General features: G+C 37.0%; 1 protein-coding gene and 1 non-coding gene across 3 annotated transcripts in view; one reads left to right on the top strand and one right to left on the bottom strand.

Annotated features, from left to right (window-relative positions):
* LOC124166716 (tyrosine-protein phosphatase non-receptor type 9) overlaps nucleotides 1-24,711 on the top strand; it is a 451,931-nt gene that overhangs the window by 176,969 nt on the left and 250,251 nt on the right. For both annotated transcript variants that reach the window (XM_046544372.1, XM_046544371.1), the window contains exons 2-4: nucleotides 7,943-8,176; nucleotides 14,331-14,420; nucleotides 18,393-18,533. In XM_046544372.1, the coding sequence (XP_046400328.1) occupies nucleotides 7,943-8,176; nucleotides 14,331-14,420; nucleotides 18,393-18,533 (465 nt within the window). The remainder of the gene's footprint in view (nucleotides 1-7,942; nucleotides 8,177-14,330; nucleotides 14,421-18,392; nucleotides 18,534-24,711) is intronic.
* Trnas-gga lies at nucleotides 22,082-22,154 on the bottom strand. Its single transcript has one exon. It is a non-coding gene; the product is annotated as a tRNA-Ser (tRNA).

The raw sequence follows: 24,711 nt of genomic DNA, 5'->3' as shown, positions 1-24,711 counted from the left end.
ATAATGATAGTAATAGCTTGCTAATAGTAATTTAAAATTAATAAATAATATCTTTACTTAAAAATCTGAAGAATCAATATTTTATTTGGTTTATTTTCCATTTCAATGTTAGTTATTGTTTTTATTCTAGATTGAATATATGTTTCTTTATTCGCTAATGAAAAAATGGCCGTTTATTGTTATATTTCAAAAGGGATTGGCCTTTAAGAATAGTGTTCTGTTTTTATTTTGTTGTCAGACAAATACAAGTATCAACTTAAAAATAAGTTCATGTTTGTATCAGCTTTTGAAGCAATGTTTTTTGAAGCGAGGAATAGTTAAGGATTTGAAGGAGGTGGGTTTTATGTGCGGAATTGGACGGTTCGTGGGTTGGGGAAGGGAAATGCGAAAAAAGAAGGCGGAATGTAAAAAGAGGTTGGGGGGGGGGGGGGTGCGTCGAAGCACGCTCTCACAATTGGAGGAGTCCTCGAGGTGCAGCGGTTGTCATGGCAACCCACCCCGTGCGTGCGAGTGCCGCAGTGGCAAGTCTCATGTTTCCCTTTCGTTCGTTCTTCCACTTCAATCCGCGCCCTCCTCTCTTCCACCACAACTCAAATACCCATCCCTCATTCACCCTCATACCTCGAGTGCCCACATAGTATGTATGTACATGGATAAGTATGCATACTTGCGACAGTTATTAAACCTTTCTAGCCTACAGCATGCTTCTGGGAAAAAATGAATTTCAAGACTTCTCATTTAATAGAAGTGAAAATTTTCTACTCAATTATAATTATTGTCGCAGCTAGATGTTTCACCATTAAATTTTACAGCACTAAAGAACACGCAGTTTAAATCTTTTCTGAGTGGAACTGAAAATGTATAAATTTTTCATGTTACTCATTGCTCAATCTGACGTATGAACGAAGGCGCAGTCAAAATTACGAGAATTCATGTATGCGCGATGGCAAAATAGCCCCTGATCTAATTCCGAGCTTGCATTACCGCAATTTCAAAATGGTTTCAGTGCTAACCTGCGCAATGACATACCCCGTGTTAAACGGCCTTTACAAATTCGTATACGTGTTTTTAAAGTTTCTTGCAATAATTAGTGTGAAGATGTAACAGACAGCACTGTAAATTTATTAGAACGAACTAGGCCTTGCTGAAACCTATTGAAGGATGTGAAACAGAAGGAATACGTAGGTGTGAAAAGATTAGTAGATGGGAGGATTGAGTGGAGAGCTGCGTCAAACCAATCTTAGGATTGTTGGCTTATGATAATGAAACTTACTGAGAAAGTGAACAGAGTGTTCTGTAAACATTTTGTGTATAAATGTCCCCAGTGAAATAAATGTACCTACCATAATTCTTCAGCGAATGCATGAGTACATTTTTGTGTCTCTTTTTGCGATAGCAAAAGTTAAATGCATTTATTTAAAATCAGTTATAATCTGAGATGCTTTATGTAAGTATAAATTTTTTGCATACTCTTTATTAATTTATTACATTGCAATGGTTACATGCTTCGAATCGGCGGTTATAAAATTCTTGAAATTAATCAAGTACGTAAGATTACGTACCAATGTTGTCAAAATATGAATATTTAAACTGCATACACTTTCTGTATATATTATAGAGGCCATATTAAACAAAGATTTGCAAATGAATGGCATTTTTATGAAAATGTATGGAACAAATTTGCGTACATTTTGTCCAAGCATAGGTTTGCACTGAGGAAGTATATTTTATGGTAACTTGCGTAGAGTATCTAGTTTCGCACATTGTATTTCCTCTAATATCAACTGAATGTCTAATAATCATTGATGAGCACTCCTAGACTTGATTTGACGCATCAGTCCGCTCAGTTCTCATACCAAGAGTCTTCCTATCCTACGTAATGTATGTAAGACTTTCTTAATTTTTATTTCTCATCCCCGCGGAAAGATATTAAGTCCGATCCCACTCTCTTAGTGGATGCGACGGGAGAGATGAGATGGCTGAGTGCTGAGTTTTATGTAAAATGAAAAAGAGAAGAATCCTCCAGGATACGCTCACGTTGCGTGAGTCTGCCCTCATTTTTTTATCATTTATTCGCCGTTTTTTAATTAGTGTCGCTCGAGAGGCGTGATGCGTGCCGTGTACACACGCCAGAACACGGCTTTTAAAGGGCGACGGAGTTTTTTTTTACTCACTGCATCTTTGGAGGTCTCGTCGTCATGTCTCGGCGATAACTTTTCCGATGCGTTCTGAAATCTCGCTCGGAATGGCGTGCACTTCACCTGCGTTTAGGGGTGACTGGCGATCTTGTGTGCATGATACTCCGTTCCCCTCAAATTGACTGTACTTGTCGTGTTCATGAATTGATAACCGTCGAGTAGCAAGAGGATGGAAGATAGGTGGAAGAAAGTTTCGACTTCGTCAGTTATAGGTTTTGAGGAAACTTAGAAACAGTCCCTTAAATTCATGAAGGAAGATTAAACTTTATCGTACTTTTCTACAAAATATAATGTGATTGACCGGCGCGGCGTGCTTCTGTACCAATATGTACTAGGCAGTGAAAAGCGTCACGCGTACGTAGTAATTCAATATGCCTCACAAGAGCAAAAAATCTTAGTCATTGAATGGTTGTGACTATCTTTGATATTCTGGTACTACCATAGCGATACCTCCACTGCAAAAACGCTCAACAATCGCTCACCGAATCAAATCCGCTCATCTAGTAGCCCAAAAATACGAATCCGCTCAGCTAGCAGTGTCCGGAGCATAAACCCTCATCTCCTATTCTCGAAGCTTGGAAAAGGAGCGGATTTGATTCGGTGAGCGATTGTTGAGCGTTTTTGCAGTGGAGGTATCGATAGGTAATCCACCACTACCTTTAGTATTTTTTTCTGTTGAGGCGCCAGTTTAAGTTTCACCTTTGCATTTTTATTGTTAGTTATTTTTCACCTTGATTTATTAGTTTTTCTGTTTCGTTTTCACAATTGATGAGTATCGAAGTGATTTTGATGTGAGCGTAGTAATCGATTTCTATCACCTAAATTCCTCTAAGAATTATGGCTGTGCTACATGCGTTTGCTTCTTTTCCTTAGTTATAAATATATTTCGATAAGATACCGAAGTGCGTTGAGGCAGCATAGGGGCGGGGAAGAGAAGCGCCATGCAATTACGTAACGCAAATTAGAGAGAGGAAAACCGAAGCTTACTTATCTTTTAAATTAAATTTTACATACAATGCTTAAGTATATCATTTTAATTTATTTTTAAATGTACCCTCTTTTCATTTTTTCTGGGACTACAGACTTGGACGTATTAATTGCGTCCTCTCCCTCTTGAAGATATTTTATGGGCGCCAATGTGTTTATGTGTAGTGAGTTGATTGTGGTCCATAGTTGTCCCTGATGCGGCGTGGCTTGTATCAAGTAACCACAGTCGCTTTGTCTTACGCTCTTAACCTCAGCATCCTTGAAGTGAGTCTCCTTCAAGCCCCTTGAAGGATCCCATTAGGGTGACTGAGTATGTCGTGTGGTTTCGTCGGTTACGAGTTAATTTTCCAGTAAATTTCCATATTCTCTGTGCCTGTATTCATCGGCTGTTTCCCGCTGTATTGGTATTGATTTGGTTTGCTTTTCTTGTAAATCTACCTACTTTTACAGTGATGAAGAGCTCATTACTGTTAAAGATTATGTATATATTTTACCCTCTGATTTCTGGCTTTTTTCCAAATACCACAGCACTGTTGTCCTCGTCCTTTTTCCATTATATGTTCCTATCCCTTTCTTTCCATACCTTGCTCAATGAAAGTAGTATATATATGTATTTATTGACCGAACCTCCAGGTAAAGTGAAATAATTCTATTAACTCAGTCGTCAATAAGCATACTCATTAAATAAAATAATATGCTGGAATAACCATTTCCCTTTTTGAAAGGTGTTGGTTTTCTTTTCCACTTTATTGATATTATTAGATAAGGTTAAATTTCATTTTAGTCAGTGTGAAATTTGGATTCATGTGTTTTAGACTACGTGCGTCACAACTAATACGTAAAATTCTAATAGCGTGATTCAGTGTATGAGCTTTCAATGTGCGGAAGGGATTTCGATTCAGACTTATGTTCTATCAGTTTCTTTTGCACTCGCTGCCATACACCTTGGAGAAGACTCTTTCGGGACTGTATGGAAGAAGTCGTTATATAAGTGGGAGTCGCCCTCATAACTCCCTTCGCGTCCGAATGTGGGCCGTTCCATTCCCGCCATTGGTTCGCCCGTTGATGAAATGAATCCGAATGAGGGTGCACGCAATTATCGCCGGGGGCCTATTAGGTGGCGCTGACTCACCGTTCGTCGCCCACTGACCTTCGCCGTCGGGAGAATGAAATGCTTCGAATTGCGACGTTTGTCGTGACATTTCACGGAAGGGGAAGCGCTCGTCGGTCCGTGACGCCACATCCCGTCGGGGCGCCTCCAGTCTGTGATTATTATTTTGTGTTGTTTTTTTTTGCGCAAGAATCCTCGTCTTTCGCCTCAGAAATCTCTGCGCGAGAATTTCCTTCGCGATCGCTTTCTTAGGAGAGAGCGTAAAATTGATATACGTGCTAACAGGTGTTTTCGAAGTATTGGTCAACTAAGGGGTGTGAATAACAAATAAGTTAATTTTCATTAAGTACTTTTATATTAATCTATATAACTCTTTAAGTATATTAATGAGGATATCTGTTTGTCTGTCCGCTATGCCTTTCCATACGACTGCATGGATTGCGATCAAAGTTAGTTTATAGGTGCTTATCATGCTCCCAAAGCCCATAGTACTACTCTCAGTTGTGTCCGACGTGCCCTTTGCGTCATTTTCCCATTACAGTTTGTTGCGTCACGTAATACAACTTCTGCGGTTGGTCATCCTGCCGGCTGGGCACACCGCTTGACACGCTCAATGAGAAAACATAAAAATCCTAGGTGATCATGAAATCCGGGTTTACCACTTCTCTGGATACTGTCCTCGAGCAACGCCAGGTGATCTACTAGTTGATAATATATATTTACCTATCGCAGCTCGTATGGGTAAACATTTGTTTCCTTGTAATATTTCGAAGACTGCCACGTGAATGGCAGTGAAATATCCATGAATTACCATGAGAAAAAATTCCCCTTGACCGAGAATCGAATCACGGACCTTGACTAAGTTATTTTCGTGTTGTAAGTATGTAATTATCCCTGAAAATCGTTTAGCAGACGTAATTAAAATCTAACGAGTGACGACCTAGGTAAATCCAGGGGCGGTCTGGCCAAGTCGGCTGGTCGGCGATCGCTTACTTATCGCGAACTTATGGGCCCCACACAACGCTCGCGTCTATTGTGAAGCGTGTATGAAATGTGCAATAAATAAAGACTCGGATGTTACTTGAAACAAAATTTTTTTTTTGCAATTGTGAAATTCTAATTTTTCATTTATTTGCTTTATTTACAAAATACTCAAAATAGAAAGGCCTTAAAAAATTAATAAAATAAAGTAGTCAGAAGAATAAAGAGAACTTGATTCTTTTATGCAAGGGTTATTCGAGAAGCTTATTTTAGAGTTTTTTTTTAAAGATTTGTAATATTCAATTATATAATCTGTGAAATTTCACTTTTGACAGTATTTTTTTCTGACGAAATATCTATTTTAATCAACTTTTATCTAGTTTATAAGAGCCAGGGTAGCGTCAAAATACATTTCCGGGCATGCAATTTCCTAAAATTTTGCCGGGGAAGGGCCCCATCTTGAGCCCGAGCCGAGGGCCCCCATTCACCCCAGACCGCCCATGGGTAAATCCTTTTAAATCCGTGGTGAGTGAAGGCATATTTTGTGTCCGACTGGGGGAACCTCTTTGGTGATATTCGTGAATTCAGTCATGAATTCCAATACAGCCCAAGTCTACTCGGAAGGAATTGTGGATGAGTGGTTTTTTGTGTATTTTTGGAGATTCCAGAGATGTTGCTTCGATTTTATTTTACAATTGGTGGACATTGTATGAAGTGACATGCATTGGGAAAAGTCGTGCTGTTGGTCTGTATAGGTTTGATTATGGGCAGGGAAAATAGTTTGTTTCAAATCACAGCTGAATGGACATGGGCTGTTTTTACACAGCGTTAATTTATAATAGTACAATCGACACTGTTATTTTTGGTGAAGTTGAAATATATCTCTGCTCTTTATCCACTTCTTATTGTCTCTTTGGTTGTCATGTATAGTCCCCGCGACAGTATTGCGGTGTTAATTTTCAATTACCTTTATGTTCGTTCTCACTGTTATATTTCTGTCTCGATGACTTCATCACTTCAATGTTCTATTCATTTATAACATAATTTTGGATTGTTATATCCTCCATTTTATTAGTCAATGATCATTAACTTTCTGATTCTCTGTGTATCGTGTAGTAATCGAAATACGGCGGAGATCCCTTGATGTGACTTTCCCTTAATTTTAGAAGTGCAGTATTTAAATTATTCTATAATTGCCCATGTCTCTAAAACGCTAGAGCAAACGCTTGAAAATTTTGAATCAAACTAGTGTGTTGTAATTTGAACAGTTTATAAGTTTTTGATGCTAATTTCTTATAACTTTAATCTATTGGACGATCCTGTGAGCCGTTTGAATTCCCGCGTCTCATTTCGAAAGTGCAGGCGGTCTTGCGCTTGGTCCCGTGAGTTTTACTTGTGCTGCCATCTCACGGGGAGTTCTCAAAACACGTGCACCACGAGCCGCCCGAAGAGGGCGGTATTAGCGGGAGCGGTTTAGATGGCAATTTCGCAGCGATACTAAAATTGTTGCGCGCTCTTTTGAAATACTGAGGCCGCAAGCATTGCCTTTAGCATACCAGTTAGAGGAGTGTTTTTGTGAATCAACCACTGGCTAATAATAAGTAATTAATTGTAACTAGAAATTCAGTGCCCGTTGAAATGTTAAAAAAAGGATTCTTATTGAACATTAGTGGATGGTGGTCACAGCAAAAATTGGTGCTTTTTTATGAATTAATTAATAAAATTACTACAGTTATATAAAATAAGCACATATTCTGGCGCGGTGTAGTTACGATTTTTTTCCTGTTTTGACGAGTCTGGGGTAAACATAAGTGATCAGAATTGTATTTTAATTTATTAATCACCTGCCTTGTGACGCATTCTGTCTATGAAAAGCTATTTGTTTTTTTTATTGACATCATCGATCATTTTGAGCGAATTAGAAAATTAATGCAATGATTCAATACTTTGTTACTTGAGTGGTTTAAGTAAATTTCATAGACCACTCCTACCAATTGATTGCTCCTAGTGCAATAAGGCATCTTATTTGAGGGTAAATTCACCCTCAATTAATTTACAGATCATGCATTAAACACATATTACGCGTGTGTTCGTAATATTTTGCTGCCCTGCTAGTTCATCTATGATGTTATAATGATTAATAAACCCATGGATATAAAAATTGTGACTATTTATGAAGTTTTCTATGCATAAATGTGATGAATGTATTTTCTTAGTTTCTAGAATTGTTTGAGTCACAAGCAGGTAGAATTCATGAAGGCTATTGAAATTACTCATGCTGCTATATGCCACAGATATGTTTCAAAACTTGCATTAAATAGTTGCTGAGATAAAATTAAAATGGGTGTTTTTGTACTACTGCATTTCTTGTGATAATATTGTAGCTCGAAAAAAGTTGCCCGGTGAAATCATATTAAATATATCACTGAAAAATATTGCAATGTCTTCTTTCATCAGTAATTTTTCTTCAACTTAACTTTTTGTGCAGATTGTGAATTCTTTGATTAAGTAATGGAACTGTTGTTTCTACCCCCTCCATACTTGGTAGAATGTGACCCTTGCTATTAAATGTGGACTGCATGTGACTATATTTATAACAGTATATATAAATATACTATTGTGATCATTCAAAGTTTATAAGTAGAACTTGTTGTTTGTTTTTCAGGCCACGAAAGAATTTTTGGAAGCAATCAATTGCATCCGAGGAAAGAGATCTGTCAGCCCAGTGTCATGGGGGACAGCTGTTCGGTTTCTGTGGGCCAGGAAATGGGATGTTGGCCGTGCTGTGGCCCTCCATGAAGTTCATGAAGCCACCAGGAGGAGAGAAGGCTTAACCTGTTTCCATCCCGGCCATGAGCCCTTGCATTCTGAACTTCGGACTGGAAAATTCACTATCCTTGTAAGTAGCCAATACCGCTGTAGTCCCTTATACAGATTCAAAGCCAAAAATTTGCTTTGAGGGGTGTTTGCTTGGTGTGTGGGTTGACTATAATGGTAATGGTAATTTATTGTCTATTTGCAGAAGTTGGAAAACCATACAATTCATTAAATAAGCTATTAATTTTGTTGCTGAAATGTATTGCCGTTTTTGGATTTTACCAAAGGGAGTCTACACTCATTCTACCTGCTAATGGTGTTAGTGATAGTTAGCTCTTAGTGATTTTTATTCATCAGCTTCATACTCTTTCTGCATATTTATCACTAAATGTTGTCCTGTTGCAAAGGGGATTTAAGCCCTTTTCCGAACTGACGGCGGCTGACCTTGAGCGTGCTCGAAACCCACCCACTCTTCTAGCCAATCACAACAGAGCGACAGGAGAAAGTGTGTTGGAGCCCGCAGTCTCTCTCCGAACTCCGAGCAGTGAAGATCGCTCTCCAGCTAGCAGTGTTGCCAAATCGAATCGCTCAGCGTTCGTCCGAGAATCTTTCACTGCCCCAAAATTACCGTTATTCTCAAGGCTGGCAACGCTGGTCGGCTCGATTGAGGGGAGTGGAGCAGAAAAGGGAAGGGGATGGAGGGGAACGGAGAGGTGGAAGGGGCAGCGCTTCTGATTGGCTACTTGCTATTTTCCACCCAGCCGCCATCAGTTCGGAAAAATGGTATAATTATGGATTTTTTCCTCAACATGTTTTTTGGCAAACACTATGAAATGTAACTACATATATATGGAAAAATGGAGCATCAGAGAATAAGTGCCTCTGGGCTAGTGGTCTCCTCAGAAGATGTATCATGGTTAGAGGCCATAAGAGAAAAAATTGGGTGTAGAGGTGGTTGGAGGTTCCCAAACCCCTATCCCCAGCTCTGTGCCTGCCATAATCTTCCATTTTTTTCTTCTCCATTATCAGAGTATTGCTGTATAAATGATATATTGCATAGTAATATGTGAATTTTAGTGTACTACTGAGTTACATCAATAGAATGTTTGAAATGAGCATATGAATGCCTCTCTTGTTATATCCATTGACTGGTTAACTCATTATTGTCCTGCAATTTCATGGTTGTCTTGGTTAGGCAAAATACTGGGTTCCAAAATTTTATTTCTCTATTTAATTGACATTTTTATTTTCATTTCTGGGATTTATTTGGTGATTTCATGATGAATATGACTGCTAATGTGATTACTGGGACATGGGTGGCAATACTTAGCCTGAATAGTTAGGGACTTTAATGAGACTGTGACTATTTCTGTAGTAAAAGTGTAGTTTTTTCTTTATATTCTGCCAGTTTTGATTGGCAGATGGAAATACCTAGCTTGGCAACCAATCTTACATATTGTAGCTTGGTGGGTGAATTATACAAATCTTTCATAGTGTGGGAATGCAAATTCCATTATTTTTTTGGGTGAGAGGCAGCACCGAGAAACTGATTGGTTTGGGTAGTCTTTATGTACACCGAGTATCATAGGCTGCCATAGCTTCTATTCTTCTTCCCTAATACATCCAGGAATGACAGTTTTTCCATTGTGAGCTTTATAACTGGCAATTCTGATATAGCAATTTCAGGAGTTCCCCCTAAAACTGTGACTAAATGACAAACATGTTTTCCTCACATCACAGCTATTTTGATTGTTATTTGTCATATATTGAGGGCCTCATTTTCAAGTTACTCCATGTAAAGATTTGCTGTTACTGGTGACATGGGTGAGACCAAGTCCATGTGTTGCATTTTAGTCCTTAGTACTTTGTAATCTACAGAATAAGTGAATTTTAGTGGCAGTACTAATAAGGGGTTTTCAGCTAGAATTACCTCTGGGATGGGCTTTCTAATGATATCCCTTTTTCTGGGGTCAGAGCCTGTTGGTAAGTGAGATGACCTCGGACATAACCAAGATTTTATCTATGTTGATGGTGGTGCATTTAAATTTATCAATGAAATTGGAGGAGTTTTTAACTAAGGACTGAATACTCCCCACACATAGTTGGTTGAAATGACTTACATTTGGGAAGCTGATTGGCTGGGACACCAAATCTTCCCACAATTGGACATAGTGAAACTATTTGCTTATTACTTTTCTATTGACCATATAATCTTGTTGGTTAGGCATTAGGGAGGTGAAGACTGATTTTATCTTTTTTGAGGAATGGGTTATCTCTTGATAAGCTGTTTTAACCTTCCATTAACGTGAACCTTAGAATATTGTAAACCTAATGCTGCCATTATATTTTAAAGTAGGGCTGACTTCAGATACATTGGGTCTGTTTGGAGTCGAGAGACTTTCTTTTTGTAGTCCTTTTTTCTATCAATTAAATTGATGGATTTTCTAAAAATTATTTGAACTTCTCATGAGAGAGAAGAAATTGTTGGACAAGGGCAACTTGATACCTCGTATAATAGGGTAGTTTCCTTCATCAAAGAAAACGAAAGGCATTGATTGCGATTCGTTACCCACCATTAGTGTATTCATAACATACAAATTATTTGGTTTTAGAAATCCCAGTTTAGACTAATGTTAATGGTCAATTTTATCCTCATTTGAAAAAGGCCACATCGGTGCCCATGCGATGCCACTCCACGTGACGTCACAGGGACCTAGTTTCTATAGGAGTAGATAGGAGTTTTGCATCGTCTGAGATTGCCAATGCATGCATGAGGCACAGAGCTCAGGGAAACATGTCTTAATAATCACCTATTAAAACTGCCTAAGGTCAGAAAGTTTTCTTTGTTTGATAAGGCATTAATAATCCTTATTTAAGCCAAGTGCTACCTGCTAGCAGCCTGCGTCGTATCAGCGCTCAAAGCCTCGCCCCAAGGTCACCTCACTTGCGGCAGCGGGAACAAGAACGACATCACACGGAGTTTTCCCGGCATTCATACTTACAATTAGCCGTCGCATTTTCGCGAGCTTGAAAATTTTCACTTTTCATTTAATCGCGAAAAATAGATGTTGTCATTTAAAAATCTGATAGTGTGAAATACATACTCCAGGAGTAATAATCTATCGATTTAGGCAATGAAAAAATAATAGGAAATCACCCTATTCTATGGAGAAATTTCTTCTATTCTTGGGCTATAAGGGGTACTGCTTTATCTTTGGGGTTGTTTATAAGGCTTTACCTTGCGGTAGATGGGTTCTTCTACAGTTATAAAAATTCTGAAAACAATATATGCATCTTCTATCATAAGTGATTGGTGGGTCAGTTCTTTTCTTAACATTTGGGTACCTAGGTGTCCTGTGGTACTAAGTTGAGCTCTGAATGTTATTGTATCTCAAATAATCTCTCAAAATATGCATTACTGTCAGTCAAGTTTCATACAGGTGGGTATTTGCCAGGAGTAAATTTCAATGGTTGAGCTGAATAATTGTAGGATAATTATGTTGACTTTCTAATTTACTAAAGTGAAAATATCTGAAGACAAGAAAATCCAAATGCTTATTCTGATTGGAAAATATTAATATCCTTAGAACTGGTTTTTCGATTGATTTGGCAATTACAGTAAAACCTCTTTACATCGTAATGGAGGGGACCAAAATTTGGGCAATTTGATGTATGGAGGTTCACTATAGAGAGGTTTTAGGGGTAGGCACCATTTTTTCATATCCTTGGGAAATGAAAGGTGCTACTGTCTTTTAAGCCATTATATTAATATATTTAAATATATAGGTATGCATAAGCGAACATATATTTACAATTTAATGATTACACAAAGGTAAAAGTAAATTGTTCAAGAGGCCTTTTTAGAAAATAAATTAGTTAATGGGTTTGCTTAAAATTTTTTTCGAACTCTTTCGAAATAATGTTTTCAATTCTATGAGCACTTTTTAATGTCATTTTCACCATAAATAAATCACTAGCTATTTTCGTTAATGCCTTTTGACCTAAGAAATAATTTGCTGGTCTATGAGTTGTAATTTACTAATAGTGTTCGGAGGAAAGAACAATAGTTTTATATTTCTAAACATAATTTCTTCATCCTCGTATTTAACTGCCTGAGTTTTTTTATTTGTGCAGCCTATATATACAGTTTCTTCTGTTTTTCCTCGGTTGTTTAAAATAGATGTGAGTGTGAATGAAGGTATTCCAAAGGTCACTGCCTTCTGCCTGTCCTCGTTGATGGCTAGGAAAATGGCTAATTATGTGGTAATGTCAAGCAGTCGCCTTCTTTTATTTCTCGAAACCATCATCAGCCTATGATTAATTAAGTAATTTTCATAGTTTATGGCAAATAATTGAAAATACTCCTTATTATATCTTTAAGAATTGATTTATCATTCTTATAACATGCGACTTGTTAAAGAATATAAAAAAATAAGTAAACACGTGACAACTGCAAAAAATAGACAAAAAATTGAGCGTAATTTTGAAAATTTTGTTGAATTCCCTCTCTCCAAAATACAATGCATGTAGCGTTCCGAAGAAAAACTCTGTCGAGGGCACACAGAAACGCTAGGCCTGCGAAAGGACGTAATTTCCCGGTGAGAATGCTGGGCGAACTACTTCAGAATGCGGCGGCGACGGTAAAAAATTTCATTGCCCTACCGCGTTTCAGCTAATTAGCTGTCTCCTTCACCTAACATTGTCGCGCATGGATTGATGTTCGTTCAGTATTGCTAGAAATTGACGTCCCAGACTCCCGATGGAAGAGTCAGATTTCGCGGTATAAATACGCAGGCAAGACATATGACTGTCGCTACGCGCAATAAATTTTAAACTACGATCGTTCACGAAAGCATCGAAAAAATTACCTATGCAGTAGTAAGAAAGTGCTACACCGGGAAATATGGGAATAAAATAATTGCGAAACTGTATTTGATTTATTTCAAGTCGCGGAAAATTCATGAAATGTTTTCATTTCAGAAGCGGAAGTAGCAATGCGGTCGAGTAATTCTGTCTCCATGGATGGAAGTGAAGTTAGTTGAAATATTTCCGTCAGTAAGTGATTATAGGCTGCGCTGGTCGCCTCTTTTATTAACTGAACATAGTATGTTGTAGGCACTTACAAGAAAATAAAGCCATCAGTAAAAGAAAGCGAGTGCTATCGCGCGATTTGGACCATGATTTGAGAGAAAACGATGTGTTCCGTCTTCATTTACCGTCACTTAATATATGATTAGGGTAGTTGGATACCCTAAATAATGGTTAACGTGAAAATTATTAAAGGTGTATAAGAAAAAAAATAAGCGTGAAACATTTATCGCTGAAAATGGCATTCCACGTAGGTAATCGCGGCTGCATTAATGGTATCTAGTTGTCTTGGTACGATTTGCGGAGGTAGTTAGGCCGTCTCGGGGCTGTCTTGTTGGTACGATATATAGAGGTTTTACGAGATAAAGAGGTTCACTATATAGAGGTTTGCCTATAAATTTACATGTAAATCTGACGGGACCGGAGGGTTGGTACGAAGTATGGAGGTTTACGATGTAAAGAGGTTCACTACATAGAGGTTTTACTGTAATACTGAGTTATTTCTAAGTTAAATTTTTGCATTACGGGTTAGTGCACTTATCATTTCCAAATTCTTCAACACTCTACATTTTTTTATAAAATACTTTTTTTTAACTTAACTTTGAATGAATACATATGAACAATTTACAATTTCCATTGGTAAATTATTATACAAGTGAATGCCCATTTCCTGTGGTCCCAGTTTCATCTTTTGTGTTCTTACGGTTGATTGGTGTATTTTGTTGTGACATCTGGTTGAGTGAGATTGGTAATTCAAGTTATATGAGTATTTATTTATATTTGTTCTTATATATGTCAATAATGAAAATAAATAAAGACAGGGAAGAGGTTGTATTTTAAGACTATAAAATATTGGAGTAGTTCGTGAGCAGTAATGCTGAGAAGCCATAATTCTGATAATTTTTTTATGTTTTAAATATAAAATTTAATAGGTGGGAAGACCCCAAAAAAATGATACTGGATAATACTTTAGAATAGAATTCACCATAGTAGAGTTTTAACGAGATATCAATACTCGAAATTGAAATATCATTTTGAGGATATAAATGTCTTTTAACTGTCATTTGCATTTGGATTTTCTTTCCCCCAGAATTTCTCCTTACCATTGTAGTTCATACTCTAAATTCATCCATTTTTTATTTATACAGCCTACAAGGGATGTGTCTGGAGCCGCCATAGCTGTGTTCACTGCCCGCCTACACTACCCTGTTGTGTCAACACACCAAACTACTCTTCAGGTGAGGATACGTTGTCTTCAGTCTCAAAATTATCTATTTGATTGAGGATCAATATTTGGTTCCCTATTTGATGGCCCTAAATTTAATACCTGTAGATTTTTAACTCGGCTGTTTTCATGAACCTGATGCTCAAATTTCTTTTAAAAAAACTATTGGCAGAGGGTAAGAAAGGACCTTTGATAATTAAAAATCAACCAGGAATATCCATCTAATTTAAAACGATGATATCCAGGGGTACATATTGTTAGCTTGTTATACTTTTAAAGTTTTTATTGAAGTGCTGCAATAATTCAAATTTCAACTCGAGTAAATTTTTTAGAGATATGTTTCGATTACAATTTCACCCATATCAAATGGTTGCACTGCAACTCTTTAGTAGTTTAGATTAATGTTATTATAATCTGAATCATTATTATTTCTACTAAAGATATAGATAAGTTTATGTATGGATAAATTCATGTCAGTGTGATAATGTGTTTTCCTCTTAGTAAACGGAGTATGTAATGGATGAAGGAAAAGATAATTTTCTTGCTTCTTTTTGTTCATTCTAATTATATAATGATAATTAGAGGCAAATGTACTGAGATACTTTGGAATAGAGGTTATTTTACATTTGTTATCAGAATACTGCATTTCTGGTGGCAACGGGAGTCGATCAAATAATATGCATAACAATCATAAAATAATTGTAAATACATTGCACTGTCAGATGTTTTAGTAATTTAAAGGTATGTATAGTTTTTATGTTCATGAATGGAAATAATCAGTATCTCTTGGAACATTTTCATATATTTTTTTGGAGAAGTCCCTTTAAACCTTGTGAGACAAATTTTTCCAATCACCTCAGTTTCAATCAGGATACAGAATTATGAGGATTTATTTTGGCACAAGTAAAGATTATGCCTCATAGAATGTAGTGGAAGTTACATACAATTGAAAGAGAATAGTTATAAAAAAGGGACTCCAAGGTGGAAATGCTGATGTGTTGGAAAATAAGGGAAATTTTCCAAAGGAGACAAGAATCACAGTATAAGAGGTTCAGGCAAAAGGTCCTAAAAGTAAGGTTGCCCCATATATACCTCTTTCACCTGTTAAGTGGCTGACAACCAATAGCTTTTCTGCAACTTGTAATCTATGGCATAGCAATATGATTTCGTTCTTTCTAATTTGCTGTGGGATGGTATAACTTAAATTTTTCACTAGGTGAGCGTTAATTATTTTCATGGGTATCTAGGAAAAATCAGTTTGAGTGAAATAGAGTTTATGTAGAGAATTTTTTATTATTTTCATAATTTGCCTTTTAAATTCTTTGGCGCCAATCTATTAATGCACAGCATCTGATTTATAAGGCACTGTCATGCTATTTTTTTGATTGATCATGATTTATTATGCTCCTCACCTACATCTTGAATTCCTCCAGTCTTTTCTCATCCTCTTTCCTCAGTGTCCATGTTTCCACTTAGTAAAATGTTTCCCCCCAGATCAGACTCTTCACTTGGCTACTTTTCTTTTTACTCTCTTACAATCAGTCACTATTTCAATATTATCAGTGCTTGCAATCCTTTCACCAACTGGCCTATCAATGACTGTTTATCTGCCAATCTTTCCATTTTAAACATGAACTTAACCCCCTCATATAATTCATCGCACCCCCTTCCCCTCACCATTTCCTCTGCATGCTCGTTAAGCAAAGAATGTTGTTGTGGACAGCCTTGTCTCATTCATTGGTCAATAAATGCCAACCCTCTCTGCTTTGTTGGAAGCCCTCTCCTGTGCAGTGTGAGCCTTATACAGATTTTGATTGAGTCCCATATCTCTTCATTTGATGCCTATTTTCCTAAAAATAGGTTCCAATGAAATTAACCCAGTTAATTTTATGGCATGCTTTTATCAAATCCATGAATATCATTGTATATCACGGTGATATTAGACTCTCCTGGAAATATCATGGTCATGGCTCAAATAGGTATGTAATTGTTCACCTTCATCTCCATTCATGAATTATATTCCTCAGTACCTTGTTTTTCCAAATTTGGTATGAATTAATCGGGAAAGCCCTTATTTTCTGCCTCTTGGTCTGAAGTACAAGGGAACCAATTAGGCTTTTTACTGCAATCACTCTGTAGCTTCATGTTAGAATTTACAAATGAAAGGATGAGGGTGGGAAACTGCTCCCCAGATAATTTCTGGCGGAATAAAAAATGGCTCTGATAAATTATATTTTGCTGTGTAAGTTTTTATATCTCATGTTAAAAATTTCATGCTCATGCATTTTGCAATGGTATTTCTTTTGTATCAATTTTTCTGAAGAGATTCTCTGCATCATCATCCATTCTCTCTAAATGCCTTGTTAATAGGGAACTGCCCTCTCTATCCCTCCCTTCTATTCAAGGATCTTAATGTATTTCTACCCGCCTGCCATACATTTAGAATTATCCAGTCCTTACTCTGCCATGGATTTTAATCTTCGAGTCTGTGTGGCCAACTTTTCTGAAAATAAAGGGTTCAGGGTTCTTTATCTTTGAGAATAACTATAATTAAGGGAATAAATGCCAAAGAGCTATGAAATGAAAAGTTTGAGCATGAGAAAAACTTGAGTATCATGCAAAATAGATCACCAGTGTCTACAGAAAAAGACAGTTCTTCCCCTAGGAAAAAAAGCTTTGGAGGTGATGGTATTCATTAAAAGAAATAATCATCTAGCACTTAGGCTTTCCTAGAATCCTGGATCTTTGGTACAGCGGTTTTCAGGATTCATCCAATGTATTGTTTTATGTGAAAAAATTTGTATAGCTAGACTTGCAGCTTTCATCAGGTTAACTGAATATTTTTTGATCTTACGCTTAATATCAGTTTTGGACCTGCATAGTTGTTGGAATCTTAATTTTAAAATCCATTTAAATTATTCTCTTGTTTTTGGGATGATGTGGGGATGAAGTTGGTACAATTGGCTAGAGTGATGATGTCTTCTAAGATGGAAATTTGTATGTATGTTTTCAACGATGAAAGAATGGACACTAGTGCCATTAAAAATTGGGCTGGAAAAATGACTGGAAAAGATTGAAAATTCTTGATGAAAGAGTATTACCTTCAAATATTGATCAGCTGTATGTAGATGTAGAAAGTATGGAGATGTAAACGGACAGCCAAGGCATACAGTGTAAAAAAATGTGCGAAAATATATTTATTTAGTGTAATATAAGTACATAATTGTATTTGATGATTTAGTGTCCTATATAGTAAATATGTATATATAGAGAAAAAGAGGTGAAATCAATTGAGGTAGGTGCTGTGATTCCATGTATGAATAATGAGATAAGTGAAGCTTTGAAGGTTGAAAGTATGGTGACTGATAACTGTAATTATGTATGGTGGCATAACTCAAACTTTAAGGATCATGCACTTGATGCCATTCAAGCCTTACTTTTATTTTTGTTTTATGCATTGTTTTCTATCACAAAATGATTGTAGCCAGGAGGAAATACAAACTTTTTGTTGAGTGGATGTCTTTTGGGAAAGCCCAGAAAAGTTTGAATTTCTTATTGATTGATTTGATTATAATCAAACCATTGATTTGATTATAATCTTATTAGAATTATTGTCTGTCTACTACTGAAACTAAGGTGTCCTTGTAGGGTACATCAGACTGCAGCAAAAAGTCCATGGGCAGCATCTTTCCCATCTTCTAGGGATTATGTCAATGACAATAACCACTTTCAGAAACATGAGGGAGGGTGACCAATGGATTTTGTTAAATCTATAGAACGCTTTATTACCATCACTATGTTTTCTTTTGGGAAATATTTGGTGTATTTTGTGTAAAAACTGGTTAATTGCGGATCAGGAGATGGTATGATCACCTGTTATTTTATTCATGTCATTTAATACAGGAATGCCTTGCGTCTTAGTGATTGCGTTGGAATTTTATATTTTCCCTGATTTGATGTAATTTTTTTCTTAATTTTTCTACAGGGTGTTGTTTACCAGCTTGATGTAGCCCTGGAGAGTATAGACACCCAAAGAAATGGCCTTATTTTCATCTATGACATGACTGACTCCAAGTACTCCAATTTTGACTATGACCTCAGTCAAAAAATACTCACCCTTCTAAAGGTAAGTGCTGGAGATGCCAGTTTTTTTCATAAGTAATAGTTGGGCCCCTATGAGTTAATGTTCTGTTGACTTGCTTAAAATATCACTTTGGCGGATGTGTTAACATTTTTTCCTTGAGAATTTTATTGGTGTTTCTAATGGCTATTCTTAAGCAGTAGTGATATGTATGTGTCAAAATGCACAGAGATTAATTGTGGATTTCCACACAATTTGTGCATTGCAGGTGACTTCTGTAAAGTAATCACCTTAGCTATTTATGGAAAACTTAAATTAAGTAGAGAATTCATTGATAGAATTTCATTGGAAGGTGAGGAAGGAATGAGCGAGAAAGGTTTAATGCTAAATATATTTTGCATGGAACCAAAACAGACCTTCATAAGAATGAGGATGGAGTGCAGGGATATAAACACTAAAGGAAGATATTCATTGGGAGAAATCGTTTGACTTATCCAATATTCAAACTCAACCCCTGGGATATCTAGAAAAGGACTCTGATAATAACGATCAAACTACAAACCATCAGTGTTCTAAGGGAATTTCCAAATTTATATTTCAGGGAAAATCTTAATTAAGTGCAGTGATAATTGTTTCTGTGACTCTCTTACTCTGATCTTATTTTTTCATTATTGCCATTGGTTCTGTGGAAGTCACCTATTTATAGGCAATGCGTAAGTAGAGTTTAGAATTTTTTCATGATTTTTTGGAAAGATTTTGAAGAGTCAATTTACGAAGGATTAGCAGCAAGTTCTTTGATTGGCAAAGGAGAATTAATGGTGGTTGAGAGATCAGCTAGAGGGAGAGTGGATTATCGAATTACATTCCTCCACAAGAATTTGACCACCGACCTCTTCATTCTGGTGGCAGTGTTTGCCTTTTGTTGTTTGGTCAAGTGACCAGATCACAATGTAATGATTTAGGCAGATTTTTCTTCATCTTTTTGATTGTAGGTGAAGTACACATCCCTCACAAAACCAGATTCTTAGAACCTTTCTGTGTGGTAGCTACCGAATCGTGCAATAAAGCTAATAAGGTGGTGGTGTAAGTGTATTCTTTACTCGATATTGAATGGGTAGTAAGTCAATCCATTTCTTATTGATTTTTGTTCCTAAGTTTTAGCATGAGAAAATATCTTGTCATTTGTTAGAAGAGGTTTTATGTGCAAATTGGTAGCATATGGAGTCGTTAAATATCATAGATGTTCTACTATTTGTGATGCTTTATTTGTCATCACTTTTACCTTAACAGTACCACATCCATTACCATTTTGTTTCGAATTTGAGGGAGGCACCTGAAGCTAAGATAATTTGCAATGTAAGGGAAGGGTTTTGTAGGATCTTTGAATAGATATTCACCATTAGCATGCTTGAAATGTCAGTTTTAGAACCAAATCTCCAAATAATAAATTATATGCTCATATACCACAATAAAGTAATATTCTTTGTTATCTCGGAGGTGAAATGTACTGGAAACTCAATGTATGCATTTGTATTTTATGTCATAGGGAGGGAAGTAGGGTCTGGAAAGGGGACATTTACCCTCCCTGTTGCTCTCCCAGTAGGTGTGCTTGACTTTGATCATAATTATTCTAATCAGTTGTCATTGTGAGCAGTTGATTCCTATTCGTAGCTACCTGATTGGAATTAGGGTACATATTTGAATTTTTCACTTGTCACGTAATAACAATCGGTCTGTGTAGTTCTAGGCTAACGTCAGGGCTAACAAGATCGATCACCATTCTACAGTATTGTTTCTGTTTTGGAAATGCATACGTTGGTAAGTCCCCCAGTTCCTAGATGAATATGCTGAGTTTGGAATAATTTTACTATGGTATTTGTCTGGGTAATCATGTATTCAGTACTCTAATAATCTTTCGGCCCCTGAAGATAGTAATGATTATTTTTGGCAAGCCCTGGATATGACCTTGTCTCAGTAAAAGGAAAGCACGGAAGGGTTTATGAATGAGCATCCTATCCAATGGGAGTGTGTAATGAAATGCCTGCATCTTAGCACGTACTTTGGGTGTAGGCTTCATCCCAAAGTCTCTGTCACCATTACTATTTCAATCTGATTCTTTCCTTTAAAGCCAATTGTTAGGCCATTATTCAACTTGGACTTCTTACTATTTGCAGTTTTAATGACCTCTCCCATTGCCTTTGTTGATGTTGAGTCAGTGAGAACTTCTGGAATATAATTGTGAAATAAAATCCGAAGATCCAAATTTGATGTAGTGGAATTTTTCCATATTGAAATAAACACTTGCAATTTTCGGTGATTATAAAATTTGGAATGAGATTTTATAATCGTGGAAAATTACAATTGTTTATTTCAACATAAACATTGTCATACTTAAGACCTTAATGTATTTGGTTTGGTTTTTAATTAATTAATGAAAAAAATGTTAATGACAAGGGTATTATCGATGGCAATTAAAATTAGTTGTGGACAACTGGCATCCATTTTTAAATGTTCAGTTTGTGTAATGGTGCTGGGTGTTAGAGGAGTGGTATGAATGTTAGAAAGAAACTTGGCATTTGTTCTTGTTTAATAAAGGCAGGAAGTGCCGAAGCATCCACTGTTTTACCTTGCTTGAGGGGGAAGATGAGAAGCTTACTTACATACTTTTAGAGAAGCTGAAGTGTTTTAATGAAAAATCTCCATGATTCCATAATTTTACACATTGCATAGCTAGCACAATCAGAGCTATATTCATGGGGATCGGGTTGGTGTGGTGGCTAGAGTATTGGCTTCCCACCAGGCAGGCTCGGGTTCAAATCCCAGCAGTGGTAGAGAATTTTCAGAGACTGCCCGATCCCTGCTTGAATGTTGTGTGGAGGACATGTCAAGCGCAACACTCCGTCCGTCGAATGGGACATTAAGCCGTGGTCCCCTTGGCGCCTTTCGTTAAGAGCAGGCTAATGCTGATGCCGGGTTTCTCTCCACCCTTCCTTACCTACCCTTCCCTCATGGTGCAAATGACCTCAGCTGTCGGTCGCCTCCTCCAAATACCATACCATGCTATATTCATAATGGATACAGAGAATGCAGCGAATGGGAAAATCAGGAATTATGAGTGAATTTTTTGTTTGAAATGTTGATACTCATTGATATTCAAAATGAAAAATAAACAACCTTGGTAACTTTTCACTGAAAATTTTTATTGGTACGACGCGTTACAATGCTGAGTACCAGAAAATGACGCCTCAGTGTTGAAATGCATCGTACCAATAAAAATTCCTAGTGAAAAGTTGCCAAGGTTGTTTATTTTTCATTTCAACATGGATTTTCACAAAGTTAAAGCTTAATCAAATGATTTCAACGTATCAATATTCGGTTGTTGAGTAAGGTTTTCCCAGTGCTTGAGACAGTTTTGCGTCTGTAGACTCATGAAACACCCCCTTGAGCCCACGTTTCCCCATTGTTTCAGATGCTCTGAAAATGTCTAGCTCTCTTTACTCAAGTAAAATTCAAAACACGAAGAATAGTAATATTTCAAACCCTGCTGCGTGAACGGCAGTGAAATATACAAGAATTGCCATGAGAAAAAAATTCCCCTGGACCGGGAATCGAACCACGGACCTTTGGCTTTCCGGGCCAATGCGCAGACCACTACGCTATCCAGGTTCTTTAATGCCCATGGCAATTATACCGATGCTCCCTCTTTTATATGATCTATATGCTTGGCAAATAATTGCATGCATTTATCGCCTGCATGATATGTGAATGAAATTAATTGAGACAAACCTCAGTCATCCTCTGCCATTCCAAGCCAGGCTCTAAGCTGTGGCTGATTAAGGGAGGGGGTTATCAATCCCCAGAATATCAGAGAATATGGTGTCAGGGTATTTCTGATGAGGATTTCCATAGTGAGGTTTAATTCGACTTCTTCTATTTATGTTATTTGTGTTTTTCATTGCATTTTATTTTCTGAAGGAGGTCCCGCAAAAGTTCGTTTTGTTAAGGTGATATGGCTATCCCCAATGTGCTCTTTAAAGTTTTGTGCACCGAAGCATGGACCATTATCCACCCCTGTTGGTTTCTTGTTCATTTAACATAGAGCGTTCCTCTTTGTAGATGACCTCTATACCCATTAGAAAAGCCTGTTTTGTGGATTTTTTTTCTTCTTGAATGAATGATATGAATTGAATGATATGTATTCATTTAGTTCGTTATCAAATTTTGGAGGTAGGAATGCATTAATGATGAATAATTTTTTTGTTGTATCATATCATGTTGAAGTTCAGACATTATTTTAACTTGAATCATAAGTTCTGTAATGATATAACAGTCAGTTCTTTGCTGTAGGGACTGCAGGACAGCTTAACCATCAGGGAATCATAATTATACCCTCGTATGGTTGGAAGCGGAGTTATAGATGGCTGGATGCATGTTTATATTGTGTAACTAATGAAGAAACTGCATTCAGTGTCGATATAAAATTTTCAGGAAGAATTTGGATTGTCACCTCTCAAAAAATCCATATTGACCAGGGAATAACTCTTCTAAATATTCCGTGATGGGAATGGAAATTGGTCATTTCTGCTCTTATTTCCAGTAATTACCCGTGAGAGGGTTGGTCTTTATATACTCTCTAAGGTATTTACTGTTTTATTTCATTTTGTGAACAGTCCAATGTGTTTTCTTTTTCCCTTAGAATAATATTTTTCAATACCAGTGATGAGGAAATTTCAGGTTGGGTGGTGAGTGAGTAAATTGGGATGAATTGGAAATTTTCAAATGAAGCTTTACTGCTTTTGGGATTTCATCCGTGTGTCATAATTGTGTCGGGTAACATATTGGCTGGCTTTGCAGTAAGCTTCTTCAGGTGCATGAGGATAAGTTCGAATAGTGATAGGTACGTGATTTCCAACAGTAAAACAACTTGCAAGCCCTTTTTTTCTCATATTATAATTCCATTATTTTTGGAATTCCATGTGGTGTTATAATAGATTGTTAGTTATTGGCAATTTTCAAAAAAATATTTGTTTGTATTTATGGAAGATTTCCTGGAACTTTTAAATTACTAATATACTACTATTCCGCCCGATTAAGCGTAAAGCCTGGCTCCATGCCTCTGTGGTATAGTATTTGTGTGGTGGTGGTAGTAACGTTAAGCCATTATACATTGAAGTTAAGATTATTTATTGAAGTTAAGTGCTCACCGTGACCTTGCTTAAAATTATTTCGATGCATATTTTTTAGGATCGGAATAAGAGATTTTTTCCAGAATTATCTCAGTTTTTTGTTATTTTCTCTTCGTGCTAGATATTTCTATATCAATTGATGACACTGATTTTGTAGTAGTGGGATGCTTACCTCCTCGCAGGTTCCTTAATAACCATCTTCGCCGTGACTTCCCTTTCCTCCTGAGACCCCTCCGGTCAATCCGTGATACCCGCTGGGACGTAATAGGGTGGTTTCCTTTTATTTTTTATTGCCTAAATCGAAAGATTATTACTCCTGGAGTACGCATTTCACACTTTTAGATTTTTAAATGAGGATATCTATTTTTCGCGATTAAATGAAAAGTGAAAAATTTCAAGCGCGCGAAAACGCGACGGCTAAGCATGAATGCCGGGAAATCTCCGTGTGACGTCGTTTTGGTTCCCCCTGCCGCAAGTGAGGTGACCTTGGGGCGAGGCTTTGAACGCAGGATGCTAGCAGGTAGTCGAGTACCCTGCTAGCTGGTAGCGCTCGGCTTAAATAAGGATTATTAATACCTTATTAAACGAAGAAAACTTTCCGACCTTAGGCAGTTTTAATAGGTGATAGGCGCCAATCTGGTCTTTTTCAAATGAGGTTAAAATTGACCGTTATCATTCGTCTAAACTGGGATATCTAAAACCAAATAATTTGTTTATTATGAATACACTAATGGTGGGTAAGGAATCGCAATCATTGCATTTCGTTTTCTTTGATGAAGGAAACTACCCTATTGATGGGATTGTTGACCTTTGAGAGTTTAATCCCTGGTGCAGTCTATATGCTGCCTGCGGTGCCCTTTCTTATCTGCTTATTGTCAATATACCGACCGAGCGATGCAAGCTTCCTCCTAATTTAGAGCATAAATTGCATTCGGAGATCCAAACAGGTAGGTTATTTTTGCGTACTACGTTGAGGAATATTTCAATGTTATCTTCGGTTCTATTCAGCCTGAGCATCGGTAGGGTATCTAGTTTGA

The sequence above is a fragment of the Ischnura elegans genome, chromosome 10 (genome assembly GCF_921293095.1).
Source record: "Ischnura elegans chromosome 10, ioIscEleg1.1, whole genome shotgun sequence".
In the NCBI taxonomy this organism is placed as follows: Eukaryota; Metazoa; Arthropoda; class Insecta; order Odonata; family Coenagrionidae; genus Ischnura; species Ischnura elegans.
The sequence above is the reverse complement of the archived record's forward strand: the minus strand, read 5'-3'. Positions and strand labels throughout refer to the sequence as shown.